The sequence below is a fragment of the Xyrauchen texanus genome, chromosome 23 (genome assembly GCF_025860055.1).
Source record: "Xyrauchen texanus isolate HMW12.3.18 chromosome 23, RBS_HiC_50CHRs, whole genome shotgun sequence".
Taxonomy (NCBI): Eukaryota; Metazoa; Chordata; class Actinopteri; order Cypriniformes; family Catostomidae; genus Xyrauchen; species Xyrauchen texanus.
In genome coordinates, this window is record NC_068298.1 from 950,459 (window position 1) to 967,958 (window position 17,500).

The window sequence follows — 17,500 nt, forward strand, 5'->3', positions numbered from 1 at the left end:
AACAAACAACAACATGATATTACTCATTTAAATATGCTTAGTGAATATATCGTCATTTTGGGAAAATTAACAAATCAAAAATTGGATTTACTAATGTTTGTAAGATCACACGGTATATCCCCAGTGTTGGGTGTAATGCATTACTAAGAAATTAATTACTGTAAAAAAAAATTACATTGTCAAAAGTAAAGTAAGGGATTACTCTGAATTTTTCATTCGTTACTGCTAATGTAATTGTGTTAAATATTGTATTACAATACTTTCTTAGAGTAACTTATCCAACACTGTATATCCCTTAACAACAATGAGAAATCTACATGTAATATTGAGAAATAATTTTACAGGCGATTATATATCACTATTATACGTATTTCTAGCTCAAATCTGGGCACTAATGTAAATGAAACTTCCCTCACTTTATTAAAACTGGAATATAATGAAGGGAAAACGTAGATTTTGACAAAAAGAGATGAATAGACTCACATGTTCAGCAACGACAACAACAGCTTCTTCTCCTGAACTCAAACACGAGTTGCGTTGCGTCTATAGCGCCCTCTGCCGGCACGGAGACATGCGGTAATACACCACACCGCCACCGGAGGCCGCTATTTCACAATTACATCATTTAATAATTAAGTGAAGTTTAAAACATCTACCCACATCACCATGAGCACTTAACCAGTCACTAAAATATAAAAAATCTTGTTGCACTTTAACCTGTCTTGGAAACTACTATTCTGATGCCAGTGAAACTGTTTGTACCGCTGTCTCCTTAAGATGAATCGCTTATGATGTACTATTCCTCTTTTGTAAGTCGCTTTGGATAAAAGCTTCTGCCAAATGAATAAATGTATTGTATACAGGCCAAAGTCTGATCATCTTACAATGTATGTTAATAATAAAAAATGTGGCAGTACATTTTGAGTATATGCTCCCTGGAAATCAAAACCTTGACCTTAGTGTTGCAATCAAAGGAACAAAAATAAATGCCTAAAGGTCAAATAAACGTCCATGAAAATCAAATCCACGGGGTGAGTAAAACGACACACCTGCAGTTATCACAAAGCAGTGCACACAATATTAAGATGCAATCATTTTATTTTACAGTAAAATAATCTCTGCATGTATAAACAGCTCAATGACACAGATGTCAAGACAGTTCTTCAGATTTACGATGATAATGCGTGTCTTTATCATTTTAAGAAACAGTATAAAATATCAGTCTTTATTTACAGTGAGCGTGCAGTTCGTGAAACACACAGCGCATGTGGGGAGCAGCGCGCGTAACGCACGTCTGAGATTCGGCGCGGGATCGTGTTCGCTCCTCTCCTGTCCGTCTGTCTCTCCGTCTGCTTCCTGTCTCACCTCCTCCTCTATAAACTCCACCTCGCTGAACTGCAGCATGCGCAGCTGCGTCAGACATCTGCAGCTCCTGAGCACCATCACCTGTGTCAGTCTGCAGCTGCGCAGACACAGCGAGCGCAGATCCGGCAGGCGGCTGAGACAGAGCAGACCCGGACTGACCTCCTTACCGCCCAAACTGAGTCCCTGCAGCCCGGGCCAGCCCTCGCCCAGCGCCAGCGCCACCATCTGTGCCCGGGTGCATGTCTCCAACTCTAGGTGTCTGAGGCGGGTGAGCGCCTGCGCGCCAGGCGGGACGCAGCCCTTGAGACCAGCCACCGTCACACGGATCAGATCGCGCAGCTCCAAGCGACTCAAGTGCGTCCACGAGCCGAGACTCTGCAGGTGCTGATCGGAGAACGACGGCACGTTACTGAGGACGAGCGTTTCTATGGCGACGCTCTGGGTTTGAGACGATGCATTGTCAAAGAATCCGGGCGGGACTTCGCAAAAGTGCAGTTCCAGCACCTGTAGGGAAGGGGGCAGCAGAGAGCAGTCGCGCAAACCGCGCAGGTCTACGTGCAGCAGGCAGATTCTGCGCAGACGAGGGCACCGTGAGGTCAGCGCCTGCAGCCAGGACTCGGTAAGGAAGGCGCCGCCGCGCGCAGACAGCAGCAGACCGCGCAAACGCAGATATCGCAGTCCACGACCAAGATACTGCCGCAGCAAAGTCCAAAGCACTCGAGACGTCACCTGAAGCACACGTGAATGGGTGAAAAACAACTACGAAATGTATAAGACCAGACGCACCGTCTGTGCATTTCAGAGAATAAATAAAATAAATGTATGCAAATGAGGTCTCACCCTTTTCCACGTGGACAAATCAACGGCACGCCACAATCTCTGATCCTTCACCAGCTGCCTCCAGTGCCTGCACACCCTATAAACACACAATAACAGTCATAAATACAGTTATAAAGACAAACAAACACCCATATGGCCTAATTCACAAACATACTTGTTTACAAACACACACACACACACACACACACACACACACACACACACACACACACACACACACACACACTCATGTTTATTCACACACAGTGGCAGTTTTAACAGCATACACCTTTTCTAGAAACTTATTTTTTATCTGTACAATGACGAAAAGTGTTTGAATCTAAAAAGCTTTTGTTTATTTTGTTTTGTTTATGAGTGCTCCGGTACTTCCGGTTGTCTGATCCCCGTTCATGTGATTAAAACGGTACAATATTCAAATAACTTCACAAAAGAAGATGCTGTAAATGATGTCTTTACATGATCGCAATTCGCTCCATTGCATTAATCAAACAGTATATCTGATGTAAACACATTTTTCAACATTTTATCACTTAAACCTTTATTTTAGTAACGCGACAGACACAAACGGTGGTATTGTTTTACCTGGACATGCGCACGAGCTCTCGCACATTCAAATAAGATAAAATATCAATTAAAATGTTTTCAGGAAAATATTCCAGAGTCCCGCATGTGACCGTAGCCATGTCAGCCCGGAACCTTAGAAAGCGGACCGCGAACACACACGGACACAGTTATCGGAGACACCGACACAACCGGGTTCCGGTATGGAATACAGGCTCAAACGCGATAAATATTTATAAACATTGCAAGCATTCAGTTGTTGTATCTATAAGGGTGTGTTTGTATGATTTTAATAATTTTGTAAATTTAATATTGTCTGTTTTTAAAGGTACAGTACACCCCAAAATTAAAATCCTGTCATCGTTTATTCACTCTCATGCCATCCCAGATGTGTTTGACTTTCTTTCTTCTGCTGAACACAAATCAAGATTTTTAGAAAAATAATTAAACTCTGTAGGTCCAAACAATGCAAGTGAATGGTGACCAGAACTTTGAAGCTCAAAAAAGCACATAAAGTAATCCATAAGACTGCAGTGGTTTAATCCAAGTCTTCTGAAGAAATAGGATAGGTGTGGATGAAAAACAGATTCATATTGAAGTTATTTTTTTTTTTCACCCACATACTGAAGACATGTATTAAAGTCGTATGGATTACTTTTAAGCTGCTTTTATGTGCTTTTTTGAGCTTCAAAGTTCTGGTCACCATTCACTTGCATTGTATGGACCTACAGAGCTGAAATATTCCTCTAAAAATTTTCATTTGTGTTCTGGTGAAGAAAGAAAGTCACACATCAGGGACGACATGAGGGTGAGGAAATGATGAGGTAATATGAATGTTTTGGGTGAACTGTCCCTTTAAATGTGAACAGACGAAATCGTCAATAAAACTGTGACGTCACTACAGTGGACCAAGCTCGAAATCAAACGTCAATTTTGACATTGTTTTGAATTAATGTTTCAGTTAAACCGGGTTCAATAAATGTTTCCATTTGCAAAAATGACAAAACTAGGACAAACATTTCATCATAAAAATACATTTAATTTAAACATTACGTTAATTAAATTAGAGGAACGCACTGCCAATAAAAAAAGTATTTGTTTTTGTTTAACTTGTTTAACTGGCGGTGCAGTCGAACATTCAGCTACATTTATTACTGATCATTTATTTACACGTTTGGTTTTGTTTGCGGCCACCGGAAGTGAGAGTGTTCGGCGCATGCGCAGTGTGGATGCAGCGCGAAGAGTTTCATCTCGTAATTAATAAATCTGTTAATGAATGTTTTATGTGTTTATGAATCTGCATCATGGCAGGAATCAAAGGTGAGCAGCTCTTGTTGTAATGAGGTGTTTGATGTTTATTAGCGACCGCAGATTTATAACAACATCCGCTACACAAACACACAAAAGAGTTACACGTTTACCTCTATTATTCTGTACATATATCTATATATATCTCTGAATGGACTATAGATTTACACTGAAATACACAAACACACCTAATATACTGATATAAAACCTTATATACTGATTATTCCTTGTATTGCTATATCTGCATGTGTATTTACATATCATTTGTCCTTTTTATATGTGAAATACATGTGACTAGAAGTTCATAAGATATACTGATCTTTGTAAATTAACTTTATGTGTGCAGTGGACACTAAAAATAAGCATAAATAATGAATATGAGAAATAATGTGTGGTTGTGAGCTGATCATTTGACTGTCAAATGAGTTTGTGTTACTCTTGTGAATCTCAATCATAGACTGTAAAAAAAGATGGCCGACGCCCCTTCGCTCTTTTCCATTGGTGAGAACTGAAGCCGCCAGTGTCCCGATATGGCGCTGACATCTTGGGACTCGAGTCTGCGTAGTTGCGATTTCGGGACCAGACCTGCACAGTAGTGAGCAGGAAGTAAAGCCGCGAAATCAAGACCCCGCCCTCACTCTCGCTGAATCAATCGCAAGCACACGCCCCTGCACTTTTGACTTCTGACTTATGATGGTGTGAAATAATTAATTATAGAACTGTAGATATTAAATTTAAAGCTCCAATCTCCTCAGTCCTCCGAAGATCCCGAAGAAAAGTCAGTTGGTGCTTCAGTGACCACTTCGCTCAGAGAACCTGTCAATCACAGCTGTCAATCATGATGTCACAGCACCGTTTTTATAGCATCAAATAACTAAAACCAAACTTATTTTGAAAACAAACACTTGAAATGACATCAACGTGATAGAAACGACAGTAAATGACAGAAACTATCTTTGGAAAAAAGATATGTGAAGTGTAATTTAATTGTTTAGTTGGTCTCACGTCCCGTTGAATAACATGGGGAGGCGGGGCTTATGACCTATACTAGGACCAGCCACCGGGGGGCGATCGAGACGTTTTGGCTTCACTTTTGAGGGCTTGTGCGGCACACTTGATCTCAACACATATTTCTGATCATTATATATGAGCGAATTTATTTCTGATGATATTTATTAGGATAGGACGACATAGCTAATAAAATATAGATGCAGTTTCAGCCTTTTTATGATGTTCATTAGCGATCCAGAAATTGACGTATTTTCTCTGAAATGGTTAAAAGAAGAAAAAGTATTTTTCAAGAAAAGTTCCTGGCCATTTTAACCCCAGATCAATGTAAAAAAATATGAAATTACACTTTGTGTATACAAAAAGTCTATATTTAGGACAATTAAGATATATATATGATTTTTCAGGACTCTTAAGTAGTGGTCGACTGATATATATATCGGTGATATTATAAAATTTTTAATTATAGGCATCAGCCGATACATTTTCCCGTTTGGACGATTTGTTTCTTGAGGGCGCCAATAATCGCCTGCTTGCTTGTGAATCGACTGAGACATGTAAACGAGCAGTCATGGTTTGTTTAGTTGATATGTACCATCGTGTTACTACAATAATAGACCGGCGTGCAACACAGTGTCATTTTAACGGTCCGCATATCAGAGCCGCGGCAGACACGTGTTTAAGCTCATAACGTTAAACCGCTCGCCTGTTTCATTCTCCCGCTCTCTCCTCAACCATTCCCTGTAACTGTTAACGGTCTTATCTAATGATAAAAATGCAAATATCAATCAAACTAATATCATATATGGTGTTATTTTGCTTAAACAGAAGTAATAAACCAACCTCACAAAACTAGCGCAGATCTCATTTATCTTCCTCTGTATTGTACCAGCCAGAATCAAAACTTGGGATCAAAAGATCCTCTGAGCCACAAATCGTGACGGTCACTCCGTGACAATCCAAGCAGGCGATCCAGGCCGTTTAAACTGTCAGGAGATTGAGGCTTCGCACGAAACTGAAACCAGGACAACACTGCCTCCGGAGGCTGTATACGGAACTAGGATGAAAATAAGCTGCTTATTTCAGTTCCCTTAAGAGTTCCATTCATTCAAAACAGCTGTCAGATAAGCCATTAACTGATTAGCAAGTCAGCTGCTTATGTTTTCGGATGAGCGCTTCCCGTGTGCTATAAGTCTTATTCAATATGCACTGTGTATACAATTGGTTTAATTCAGTATTTGTTTTTGGTTGAGTAAATGTGTTTGCCATCATGGACATGCCATCCATGTTTGCTGGACTACTGTGTGTACTGTTATTTCCTTCTTCCTAATATATTTACAATTTATTGATGTGCGAATAAATTACAAATATTCAGAAAAAAACAGATATCAGTAGAAACTGCTATCTACCATTTAATATACAATATTGTTTTGTTATTTTGTGTTAAATTGAGTAAATATAGTGCTAAAGAACAGTTTATATATATATATATATATATATATATATATATATATTATATATATATATATATATATATATATATATATATAAGCAATTTCCTTTTTATATTATTTACTATATTCAATTGTGTGATATATCGGCATTGAATCGGCCACCCTGCCCTCTGGATATCGGCCACCCTGCACTTTGGATATCGGCCACCCTGCCCTCTGGATATCGGCCACCCTGCACTCTGGATATCGGCCACCCTGCACTCTGGATATCGGCCACCCTGCCCTCTGGATATCGGCCACCATGCCCTCTGGATATCGGCCACCATGCCCTCTGGATATCGGCCACCATGCCCTCTGGATATCGGCCACCCTGCACTTTGGATATCGGCCACCCTGCACTCTGCATATCGGCCACCCTGCACTCTGGATATCGGCCACCCTGCACTTTGGATATCGGCCACCCTGCACTCTGCATATCGGCCACCCTGCACTCTGGATATCGGCCACCCTGCACTCTGCATATCGGCCACCCTGCACTCTGCATATCGGCCACCCTGCACTCTGCATATCGGCCACCCTGCACTCTGCATATCGGCCACCCTGCACTCTGCATATCGGCCACCATGCACTCTGGATATCAGCCATTAAAAACCCATATAGGTCGACCACTAAGCAGACTATTCTTGCTATATATATGAACACGGGAGAACATCTCAGTATATGTTGTAAATGGTGAATCGTGTTATGTGTTCTGTTTCAGCTCTCATCAGTCTGTCGTTTGGAGGAGCGATCGGGCTGATGTTCCTGATGCTCGGCTGCGCTCTGCCCGTCTATAAGTGAGAGTCTCTCCCTCATCATTCATGCAGTCATTCTCTGTGTTTGTGTTCATGTGCTCATGTGTTCATGTGTTTGTGTGCAGTGAGTACTGGCCGCTCTTCCTCCTCTTCTTCTACATCCTGTCGCCCATCCCGTACTGCATCTCTCGACGCGTGGTGGACGACACGGATTCTGCTAGTAATGCCTGTAAAGAGCTCGCCATATTCCTCACCACGGGAATCGTTGTGTCTGCGTTCGGGCTGCCCATCATATTCGCCCGCGCTAGTGTGGTAAACAACAAGCTCTCCTGAACACACAAATGAAATTATGTCATTATTTACTCACTCTCATGTTTTTCCAAAACCCATATGCTGTTGTTTTTAAACCCCCGTGCAGCTCTTTTGATACGACTCGTCTGTCCAGCTGCAAAAAGGGCTGAAAACACCACAAAAGTGTCATTAGAGTAGTCCATGTGATTTGTGTGCTCTATTCCAAGTCTTCAGAAGACACACGATAGCTTTGTCAGGAGCCCGCGTTTCAGTGGCTAGAAGGGGTTTACTCCACTTCTGGCAGCGGCTCTGACCGCTCCAGGCGGTCGGTTAAGAGCCCTTCCTCCCCTCGCGGTTGGCGGCCATTCTTAGAAGGTCCTCGTGGTGGTGCGGTTGCTCGCCTCAAGGTGGCAGAGGACAAGTCTCAGTTGCCTCCGCTTCTGAGACCGTCAATCCGCGCATCTGATCACGTGACTCATTGTGCATGACACCGCGATCCACACACAACTCACCATACGCCCCATTGAGAGAACCACTAATCACCACCACGAGGAGGTTACCCCATGTGACTACCCTCCTTAGCAACCGGCCCAATTTGTTACCCCATGTGACTCTACCCTCCCTAGCAACCGGCCCAATTTGGTTACCCCATGTGACTCTACCCTCCCTAGCAACCGGGCCAATTTGGTTACCCCATGTGACTCTACACTCCCTAGCAACCGGCCCAATTTGTTTACCCCATGTGACTCTACTCTACCCTCCCTAGCAACCGGCCCATTTTGTTACCCCATGTGAATCTACCCTCCCTAGTAACCGGCCCAATTTTGTTACCCCATGTGACTCTACCCTCCCTAGCAACCGGGTCAATTTGGTTGCTAAGGAGACCTGGCTGGAGTCACTCAGCATGCCCTGGATTCAAACTCATGACATCAGGCGTGATATGCGGTCGGCGTCAATGCTAGCTGAGATACACAGAACCCCCGACGATGTCCGAATGAGTTATTAGCATGATCTGAATGTCATGCTATTGCTTTTTCATTGGTGAAAACGAGTGGGAACCCTGTTTTACAGACAAGAGCTGCCTGATATTTCTTCAGTATTCCTTCTTTTGTGTTCCACCTGAAGAGAGAAAGTCATCCAGGTTTGGAACATCACAAGTGTGAGTAAATGATGTCAGATTGGTTCTGTGTGAGTTATCCCACCGTTGCTCTGGTGCCTGTGCGACCGAATAATGAGTGTGAATGTTTTCAGATCGCGTGGGGAGCCTGCGCGCTCGTTCTGGCGGGAAACGTCGTGATCTTCACCACCATCATGGGCTTCTTCCTGGTGTTTGGGTCAAACGACGACTTCAGTTGGCAGCAGTGGTGAAGCCCGCGCCGCGTCACTGTAATACTGTTACTGCAGTTTCTGTTACTCTGACATTATTATATTCTTATTTATAATTGCAGGAAATCAGTGCAATAATTGTGTTTGTGACCTCATAGACGTTTGTTTTGTGTCCTTTCCCATGTCACGCATTATGGTCCAGGTGGTCGAGCGGAAACACTGGCGACAGACGTGTTCGTCTGAGCATTTAATTTGTTGCTTGAGGCGTTTGAACAAATGTACAGCTTAAAACTGACTAAGAGAAGATCTGAAGTGTGTTCACAATGTATTTATCTCATTTGTTCTCGTGATATATTCTTGTTTTCTGTTGCAGCTTCTCACTAATTCCATATTAAACGTGACATTTCAGAAGTTCAGAACTGATCGATTTCATGAAGGAGACCCCTACGGGAACAGACCAGCTCATGTTCATCATCATTAAACCGGTCTAGATCAGCTGGACTCAGTTCTAGACTCTTGTAAGCATGTAGAGATCTGAGGTCTGTTTCTGGTCTTGTGATCGATGCATCGGTGCACGTTATTGAGAAAACGAAATCTCTTTAATCTCTGGCAAAGATCCTTTTCAGCCAATGTTTCCACCAGCTGTCATAGAGACACAGTCCAGCCTTACAGTTAATCTCATTGAATATTTCGTGTTCTGAAGGGTTTATGTGTTGATGAGATGCTTGTGTGCTGAAGCTGATGTAACATTGTGACTTTTCTCTCTTCTTCTATCTTCTTTTTTTAATAAATGCCATTTTGGGGGAAAAAGAAATCTCATCTGCTGGAGTTTTGTCTGTTTTCTTTGAAATCATCATAACAGCTGTGAGGCACTTACAATGGAAGTGAATGGGGACACTTTTCGGAGAGGGGTATAGCTGCAGGCGTTGCTCCAAACCGCCATTGAAGATATAGTGAGCCCGTAACCTGAACCATGAGTGGAAGTGACGCCCCCTTTTGGAGTAACCACGCCCCCTTTTGGAAGATTCCACCCCCATGTGGAGGTTTCCGGCCTGCAGTTATACCTACTTGAATGTTTGGAGGTTTAAATGCAGAAATTTGAAGCTTAGAATTTCATAAAAGCACTTGCATTAATATTTCTGTTAAAACACATGTATATTTCAGCTGTAAAATTGTTACAACATTGTAGGGTTTGCTTACATCACGTCGTCATGGCAACACTGTAGTATAATTGTCTATGTCTTCACACAGCGCTTCAATAGCGGTCTGAACACACGGTCCGTCCTCATGGTGGTGTAGTGTCTCTCCTTGCATCTGAGACCGCCAATCCGCGCATCTTATCACGAGACTTGTTGAGCGTGTTACCGTGGAGACGTAGCGCATGTGGAGGCTTCATGCTATTCTCCGCGACATCCACGCTCAACTCGCCACACGCCCCACCGAGAGCGAGAACCACATTATACCAACCACGAGGAGGTTACCCCATGTGACTCTCCCCTCCCTAGCAACCAGCCCAATGTGGTCGCTAAGGAGACCTGGCTGGAGTCACTCAGCGCACATATTTTTGCTCGCTCTACAATCTTTGGGTGGAGGGGGCCCTTGGAGATCATTGGCCATAAGTCATAATCCGTCCCTGCACATAAGAGACACAATCTGTATGATTAAGTGTAATAATGATGCATCTGACGGCCTCGGGCTGGGGTTTACTCTCAGTATGTGTGGCATGATGAGGAGAGTCAGTGTCTGCTTCAACACGCATGTGTTACACCCCAAAACACTCATTTACATACAGATGTGACATGATCTCAGATTTACAGATGTTCATTTGAGAAATTAACTCTTAGTTTGCATACCTGTGTGTGTGTGTGTGAGAGATAGATGTGTGTTTGTGTGTGTGTGTGAGAGAGTATGTGTATGTGTGTGTTTGTGAGAGAGAGATCGATATGTGTGTGTGTGAGGGAGATAGATATGTGTGTGTGTCAGAGAGAAAGATATGTGAGTGTGTGTGAGAGATAGATATGTGAGTGTGTGTTTGTGTGTGTGTGTGAGAGAGAGATATGTCTGTGTGTGTGTGAGAGAGAGAGATATGTCTGTGTGTGTGTGTGAGAGAGAGATATGTCTGTGTGTGTGTGTGTGAGAGAGAGAGAGATATGTCTGTGTGTGTGTGTGTGTGTGTGAGAGAGAGAGATATGTCTATGTATGTGTGTGTGTGTGAGAGAGAGATATGTCTGTGTGTGTGTGTGTGAGAGAGAGATATGTCTGTGTGTTTGTGTGTGAGAGAGAGATATGTCTGTGTGTGTGTGTGTGTGTGAGAGAGAGATATGTCTATGTATGTGTGTGTGTGAGAGAGAGATATGTCTGTGTGTGTGTGTGTGAGAGAGATATGTCTGTGTGTTTGTGTGTGAGAGAGAGAGAGATATGTCTGTGTGTGTGTGTGTGTGAGAGAGAGAGATATGTCTATGTATGTGTGTGTGTGTGAGAGAGAGATATGTCTGTGTGTGTGTGAGAGAGAGAGAGATATGTCTGTGTGTGTGTGTGTGTGTGAGAGAGAGATATGTCTATGTATGTGTGTGTGTGTGAGAGAGAGAGATATGTCTGTGTGTTTGTGTGTGTGTGTGAGAGAGAGAGATATGTCTGTGTGTTTGTGTGTGTGTGTGAGAGAGAGAGATATGTATGTGCGTGTGTGTGTGTGTCTGTGTGTGTGTGTGTGAGAGAGAGATATGTCTGTGTGTTTGTGTGTGTGTGTGAGAGAGAGAGATATGTATGTGTGTGTGTGTGAGAGAGAGATATGTCTGTGTGTGTGTGTGTGAGAGAGAGATATGTCTGTGTGTTTGTGTGTGTGTGTGAGAGAGAGAGATATGTCTGTGTGTGTGTGTGAGAGAGAGAGATATGTCTGTGTGTGTGTGTGTGTGTGTGTGTGAGAGAGAGAGATATGTCTGTGTGTGTGTGTGTGTGTGTGTGTGAGAGAGAGATGTGTATGTGTGTGTGAGAGAGAGAGAGATATGTCTGTGTGTGTGTGAGAGAGAGAGATATGTCTGTGTGTGTGTGTCTGTGTGTGTGTGTGTGTGTGAGAGAGAAATAACCACGACCACCACTCCTCGCCTCTGGTTGATGGGAAGGCGAACCCAAAGTAACCTGGGGCTCACAGCTTCCCACACCTCGCCGCCACGCTCCCACGCTGCCTTCGTTCTCTTGTTCAGAAGAAGAGCCACTCCCTGTTGTTTGGCAGTCGCCTGCCCCGAGTAGAGGACAGTCCACCCCTCATAGTGGCAAGAGCCAGAGCCGGTCCACCGGACCTCCTGAACACCACAGAGATCCAGGCGGTACCGGTCCAGCTCCCGACAGAGGAGTGGCAGCCTTTCCTCCGCTGTGAGTGTTCGAACATTCCACGTGGCCATCCGTAGTGGCTTTTTGTTGTTTCTGGAGGAACCCCGAGGGTGAGGATTCAGTCTCCTGGCTCTGCCTGATGGAGTTTGGCCAGGAGACGTCATAGACGCCTGTCCCCCCAGGGCCTCCGGCACTAGCTTAATTATACCTCGTGGTTTAGTGGTAATGAGATTGAAGGTAGAGGGGTTACCAGCCCCTCGCACCCGTCCAGAGCCCCCATTTGGCCGCTGTAAAGCACCATGACAGAAAGGGGAAGGAACAGTCTTTATTGGCCCTCCCCTCATGGCGCTACCTACAACGTTGCCCGTCCGGCACCACACGGAGGTAGGGGGTTGTTTAGCCGTGGAGGGATGCGGGAAAGACAGATGAGTCAGATGCCTTCTATGACCTCCTGTCACAGGTGCTGGCTAAAGTGGCCCCTCGGGATAGAATCATCATGTTGGGTGATTTCAATGCCCGAGTTGGTCATGATGCTAGCACCTGGTCAGGAGTGATTGGAAGACATGGGCCTGATCAGCTCAATAACAACAGCAGGAGGCTGCTAGATTTTTGTGCAGCCCATGGGCTTGTAATTACAACACACTGTTCCGTCATCGGCGCATCCACACAACATCATGGATGCATGCTGGGTCCAAGCAAGAACATCTGCTGGACTACATAGTGATGGAACAGCGGATGCGGGCCCATGTCCTTGACACCAGGACCTACCGTGGAGCTGATCTGCCCACTGACCATCGACTTGTCATCTGTAAGATGCACCTGCCATTCTTCCACTCCGGTGGTGGGTGTAAACCCAGGGCCCCTTTCAAACCCATAGTGGCCTGGTCTAGGCTAGCTGATGAAAGTTGCAAGCGAGAATTTCAGCATCGCTTGCAGCTGGAGTTGGCATCGTCCCCACTCCTCTGGATGTCGAGGGAAATGGGCGAGGTTTAGGGCTGTGGCTCATGTAACTGCAATGGCAGTTTTGGGCACACGGTCCAGACCTCCTCAGAAACCCTGGCTGACAGAGGAGGTGTTCAGGCTGGCTGAGAAAAGCGACAGGCCCACTCTCATCGTCTACAGCATCCCACGCCAGAGAATGAGGAGGATTACCGCAGCCTTCGCCGGAGGTTCGGAGAGCCGTGAGGCGCTGCAAGGATGGTTGGTGGTCGCGGGTTGCTGAGGAGATGGAGTCTGCCTCAGTGGCCCACGATCACAAATCGCTCTTTAATTCTATCAAAAAAGTTACTTGCAGCGCACACCTATTACCATCATTAGGGAAAAGAATGGTGATCCAATCTCCGACCCCCAGAAACAGGTTTACAGATTTGCTGAGCATTTCTGTGAGGTCCTGGGGAGGGAAGTCCCTGAGCCTGGAAAACATTGTGGGACAAAGTGGGGATGACCCTGCTGGGGCTGCGTGTGCCACAAATATTGAAGGAAGAAGTCACTCCTTGTGGGTGGCTGGCTGAGGTACCATCTTTAGAGGAAGTACTGAGGGCGATCCGGAGCCTGAGGCCAGGAAAGGCACCGGGCAGAGATGATCTCCCCAGTGAAATGCTGAGGGAGGGTGGTGTTTGTGCACAGACTGCCCTACATGACATCATAACAACAGTCTGGACCACTGGGCGGGTTCCGCAGGATTGGAAGGATGCCCTGGTGGTCCCTCTCTTTAAAAAGGGGGACCGCTCAGATTGTAATAACTATAGGGGTATCTCACTCCTCAGTGTGCCAGGAAAGGTCCTGGCAAGGATTATTCAACATCGCCTTGCCAGGCACGCTGAGGAGAGACTTGCGGAGCCCCAGTGTGGTTTCAGGAAGGGGCGGTCTTGCACGGATGCCATATTCTCTGTCCGTCTGCTACAGCAGAGGTGTAGGGAATTCCAGCAAGACCTACATCTCTGCTTTATTGACCTGGTCAAGGCCTATGATACCATCAGTAGGCCTGGGCTCTGGGTTGTTCTTCAGTGCTTCGAATCCCAGACCTGCTGCTCGCGATCATTAAGGACCTTCATGATGGCGAGCGGGCCCGGTAAAACTACGTGGTCGGTGAGTCGGAGCCATTCCCTGTTCACCTTGGAGTGCGACAGGGATGTCCTCTGGCCCCCACATTATTTAATATCTATTTTGACCATGTGGTTCGTGAAGCCTTCGATGGCTGTACTGGAGGAATTTCCATCTGGTACAGATATAATGGGAGGTTGATCGATGCCCGGGTGCGGTCAAGGGATGGCTCCCTATTGGTTAACCACATTATGTATGCTGATGATCTGGTGATTGCTGCTCACTCAGAGGAGGAGTTGGAGGCGCTGCTGATGAACCTGGAGCTTGCCACTAAGAGATGGGGCCTGACCATCAGCCCAACCAAAACTAAGCACCTTCCTGGGTATTATGTACCAACGGACACTACACCCCCACAGCTCCCAATTGGTGATGGGGCAGTTGTGGAGAGAGTGGAGTGTTTTCCATACCTGGGAAGTGTGCTTATGACCAGCTCGGTTTGACAGCAGAGGTCTCACTCGAATCAGTCGAGCGGCATTATCTTTTCATCGGCTGCGTAATGCTGTGTGGAAGCTACCCGGTTTGTCGCTCCACACAAAGCTTCAAGTATTCTCGACCACGGTCGCTCCCTCCCTTCTCTATGCTTGCTAAACGTGGACCCCCTAATGGAACATCATCGCCGGCTAGAAACATTTAGGCTGGCTCTGCCTAAGATCCATCCTGGGTTTAACCAGGCTGGATTGTGTGAGGAGCTCACAAGTCTTTGAAAGATGTGGACAAAGTCCCATCGGTGAGCTCCTCCGGCAGGCAAGGTTGCGCTGGCTGGGTTATGTAGCCCGCATGCCCGGCCACCGCATGCCTAAACAGTTGTTGTTTGGCCGGATAGAGGGGGCTAAGCGGGCGTGGCACGGGCTGGAGAAGAGATGGAGTGATGTGGTACAGGAGGATCTGGAGCTGAGTGGACTTGCCGATGACTGGTACCAGCAGTGTCAAGATCGGCCTCTTTGGAGGAGGCTTGTGAAGGATGCTGCTGGCCAGTTGGAGGCAGTCGCCCTCCAACAACAACGGAGGGCAGAGGAGCGACGCTCACAACAACGAGCAGAGCGCAGGGTGGCTAAAGCACAGCAAGTTGGCACAGTAGGGGGCACAGGTGGTGCATCAGCCAGTCATCTCAGTCATTCGACCCGTGTCACCGGTTGGATCTGTCCCGTGACCTCCTGCCAGCGGGCGTTCGACACTTCACGTGGCCTTAACGTGCACATAGCCTGGCACAAGCGTCGTGGTGACGTCACCGCCACTTAGTGGCGAATGGCGGTTGTTTTTGTTTTTTGTGTGAGAGAGAGAGATATGTCTGTGTGTGTGTGTGTCTGTGTGTGTGTGAGAGAGAGAGATATGTCTGTGTATGTGTGTGTGAGAGAGAGAGAGAGATATGTCTGTGTGTGTGTGTGTGAGAGAGAGATATGTCTGTGTGTGTGAGAGAGAGAGAGATATGTCTGTGTGTGTGTGTGTGTGTGTGAGAGAGAGAGAGAGATATGTCTGTGTGTGTGTGTGTGTGTGTGAGAGAGAGAGATATGTGTGTGTGTGTGTGTGTGTGTGAGAGAGAGAGAAATGTGTGTGTGTGTGTGAGAGAGAGATGTGTGTGTGTGTGTGAGAGAGAGAGATATGTGTGCGTGCGTGTGTGTGTGTGTGTGTGAGAGAGAGAGAAATGTGTGTGTGTGTGTGTGTGAGAGAGAAATGTGTGTGTGTGTGTGAGAGAGAGATATGTGTGTGTGTGTGTGAGAGAGAGAGATGTGTGTGTGAGAGAGAGAAATGTGTGTGTGTGTGAGAGAGAGAGATGTGTGTGTGTGAGAGAGAGATATGTGTGTGTGTGTGTGAGAGAGAGAGAGATATGTGTGCGTGCGTGTGTGTGTGTGTGTGTGTGTGTGTGTGTGTGTGTGTGTTTACACCCTGCAGTGAAACAGCTCCATCATGATGTTGTCAGTGTGTCAGTGAGGGACTCACAGGAGATCAGGACGCTGTTATGAGGAGATTCTTCAGAGTTCACAGGGATGAAGATTACGGTCAGATTCAGTATCTCACGGTCAAATGCCTCCGACTCACTCAGGAGAAAGGTACGAGTGCCAATATTATCCAAATGTGTGTTATAAGATTGTTTGATTTTGACTATCAACCGCAGCCTAAAGGTGCCAAAAACCCTCCGTACCTGATGCTCTTTTATTGATGTGTGTTCCTCTGTGCACTGTACTCATGTTTCATGTGTTCATATTACTGGTGATGTAAATGTGCAGCAGTGTTTCAGCATGAGCTGCTGGTGTCGAGAGAGCGGCTTCAGGCTCTACAGGCAGAGCTGGAGAGTGTGTCAGTGCGCTTGTGTCATAAAGAGCAGCTGTATGTAGAGCTGAACATTAAATATGAAGAACTGCTGGAGAGACTTCAACAGCAGCAGGTACTGAAGAACTCTAGTGTTTTTACACTGTTACTGAACTTTTTAAGTATCTGTACTTTATTACAGTATTTTCACTTTGGGAAACTTTTTCTTTTGCTCACTACATTTTAGAAAAACTTTCCATTCCACAACATATGCAGTATCCAGTACAACTATTGTGTGTGTGTGTGTGTTAGGAGCAGCGCGTGGTCTCTCTGACGGAGGACAGGTTGGAATACGTGTCTCTGCTGAGTCTGCAGCTGCAGCAGGTGAGCTCTGATTTACTGCAGCTTCAGGGCTCTGAGACGCAACTCATGGGCCTGCTGGACGAGCTGCACCAGGAGGCCCAGCTCAGAGCCAAGCAGGTAGAGGTCCTGGAGATGCAGCTGCATGAGGAGACCCTATCAAAGACACAGCTAATAGAAGACCTGGAGATGCAGCTAAACAGGTGAGGGACGTTTTAACAAAGTTAACAAAGTTAACTTGATAACGACACATGTTCTCGTGTCTGTTTCTGATTGGTCAGTAAATCACTTGAGCTGGTGGAGCTGCAGATGTCTTATGATGCACTGAGGACGGATATGTGCGATCAGCGCAGCGCCCACCAGAGGACAGTGGAGGAACTGCAGCGAGACAACTCGGAGAGTCTCGGCAAACTGCGCGAGACGGCTGAACAGTTCGAGTGGCTGTGCGAGCAGCAGCGCAGGTGGATGTGTTGCGTTAAGAGGTGATTCTAATTAATTATTCACTAATAACACTAA

General features: G+C 45.8%; 4 protein-coding genes across 8 annotated transcripts in view; 2 read left to right on the forward strand and 2 right to left on the reverse strand.

Annotated features, from left to right (window-relative positions):
• The window catches only part of tmem107 (transmembrane protein 107), a 10,942-nt gene extending 10,407 nt beyond the window's left edge, over positions 1-535 (reverse strand). The window contains exon 1 of one of the 2 annotated variants that reach the window (XM_052154646.1): positions 484-535. The gene's annotated coding sequence lies outside the window, so the exon portion shown is untranslated. Of the gene's footprint in view, positions 53-483 lie in introns of those variants that run through there. The other variant, XM_052154645.1, reaches the window with a different exon arrangement.
• Positions 536-1,188: 653 nt separating this feature from the next.
• On the reverse strand, positions 1,189-2,905 carry LOC127663148 (F-box/LRR-repeat protein 12-like). The gene is made up of 3 exons (XM_052154629.1): positions 2,788-2,905; positions 2,206-2,281; positions 1,189-2,094 (listed from the first exon to the last, which is right to left on the reverse strand). The coding sequence occupies exons 1-3, from the start codon at positions 2,886-2,888 to the stop codon at positions 1,219-1,221; spliced, it is 1,053 nt and encodes a 350-aa protein (XP_052010589.1). The 5' UTR covers positions 2,889-2,905; the 3' UTR covers positions 1,189-1,218.
• Positions 2,906-3,973: 1,068 nt separating this feature from the next.
• Positions 3,974-11,245, forward strand: LOC127663159 (leptin receptor overlapping transcript-like 1). 2 transcript variants are annotated; one of them, XM_052154643.1, is made up of 4 exons: positions 3,974-4,086; positions 7,297-7,372; positions 7,456-7,642; positions 8,873-11,243. In XM_052154643.1, the coding sequence occupies exons 1-4, from the start codon at positions 4,071-4,073 to the stop codon at positions 8,987-8,989; spliced, it is 396 nt and encodes a 131-aa protein (XP_052010603.1). In that variant the 5' UTR covers positions 3,974-4,070; the 3' UTR covers positions 8,990-11,243. The 2 variants fall into 2 exon arrangements, with proteins under 2 accessions (XP_052010603.1, XP_052010602.1); XM_052154642.1 differs by lacking the exon at positions 3,974-4,086 and having other exon boundaries at positions 7,251-7,372; positions 8,873-11,245.
• Positions 11,246-15,890: 4,645 nt separating this feature from the next.
• The window catches only part of LOC127663150 (hyaluronan mediated motility receptor), a 4,691-nt gene continuing 3,081 nt past the window's right edge, over positions 15,891-17,500 (forward strand). Inside the window, exons 1-5 of one of the 3 annotated variants that reach the window (XM_052154634.1) lie at positions 15,891-15,924; positions 16,149-16,425; positions 16,603-16,760; positions 16,937-17,187; positions 17,266-17,466. In XM_052154634.1, the coding sequence (XP_052010594.1) occupies positions 16,335-16,425; positions 16,603-16,760; positions 16,937-17,187; positions 17,266-17,466 (701 nt within the window). In that variant the 5' untranslated portion in view covers positions 15,891-15,924; positions 16,149-16,334. Of the gene's footprint in view, positions 15,927-15,991; positions 16,024-16,102; positions 16,426-16,602; positions 16,761-16,936; positions 17,188-17,265; positions 17,467-17,500 lie in introns of those variants that run through there. The other 2 variants (XM_052154632.1, XM_052154631.1) reach the window with 2 other exon arrangements.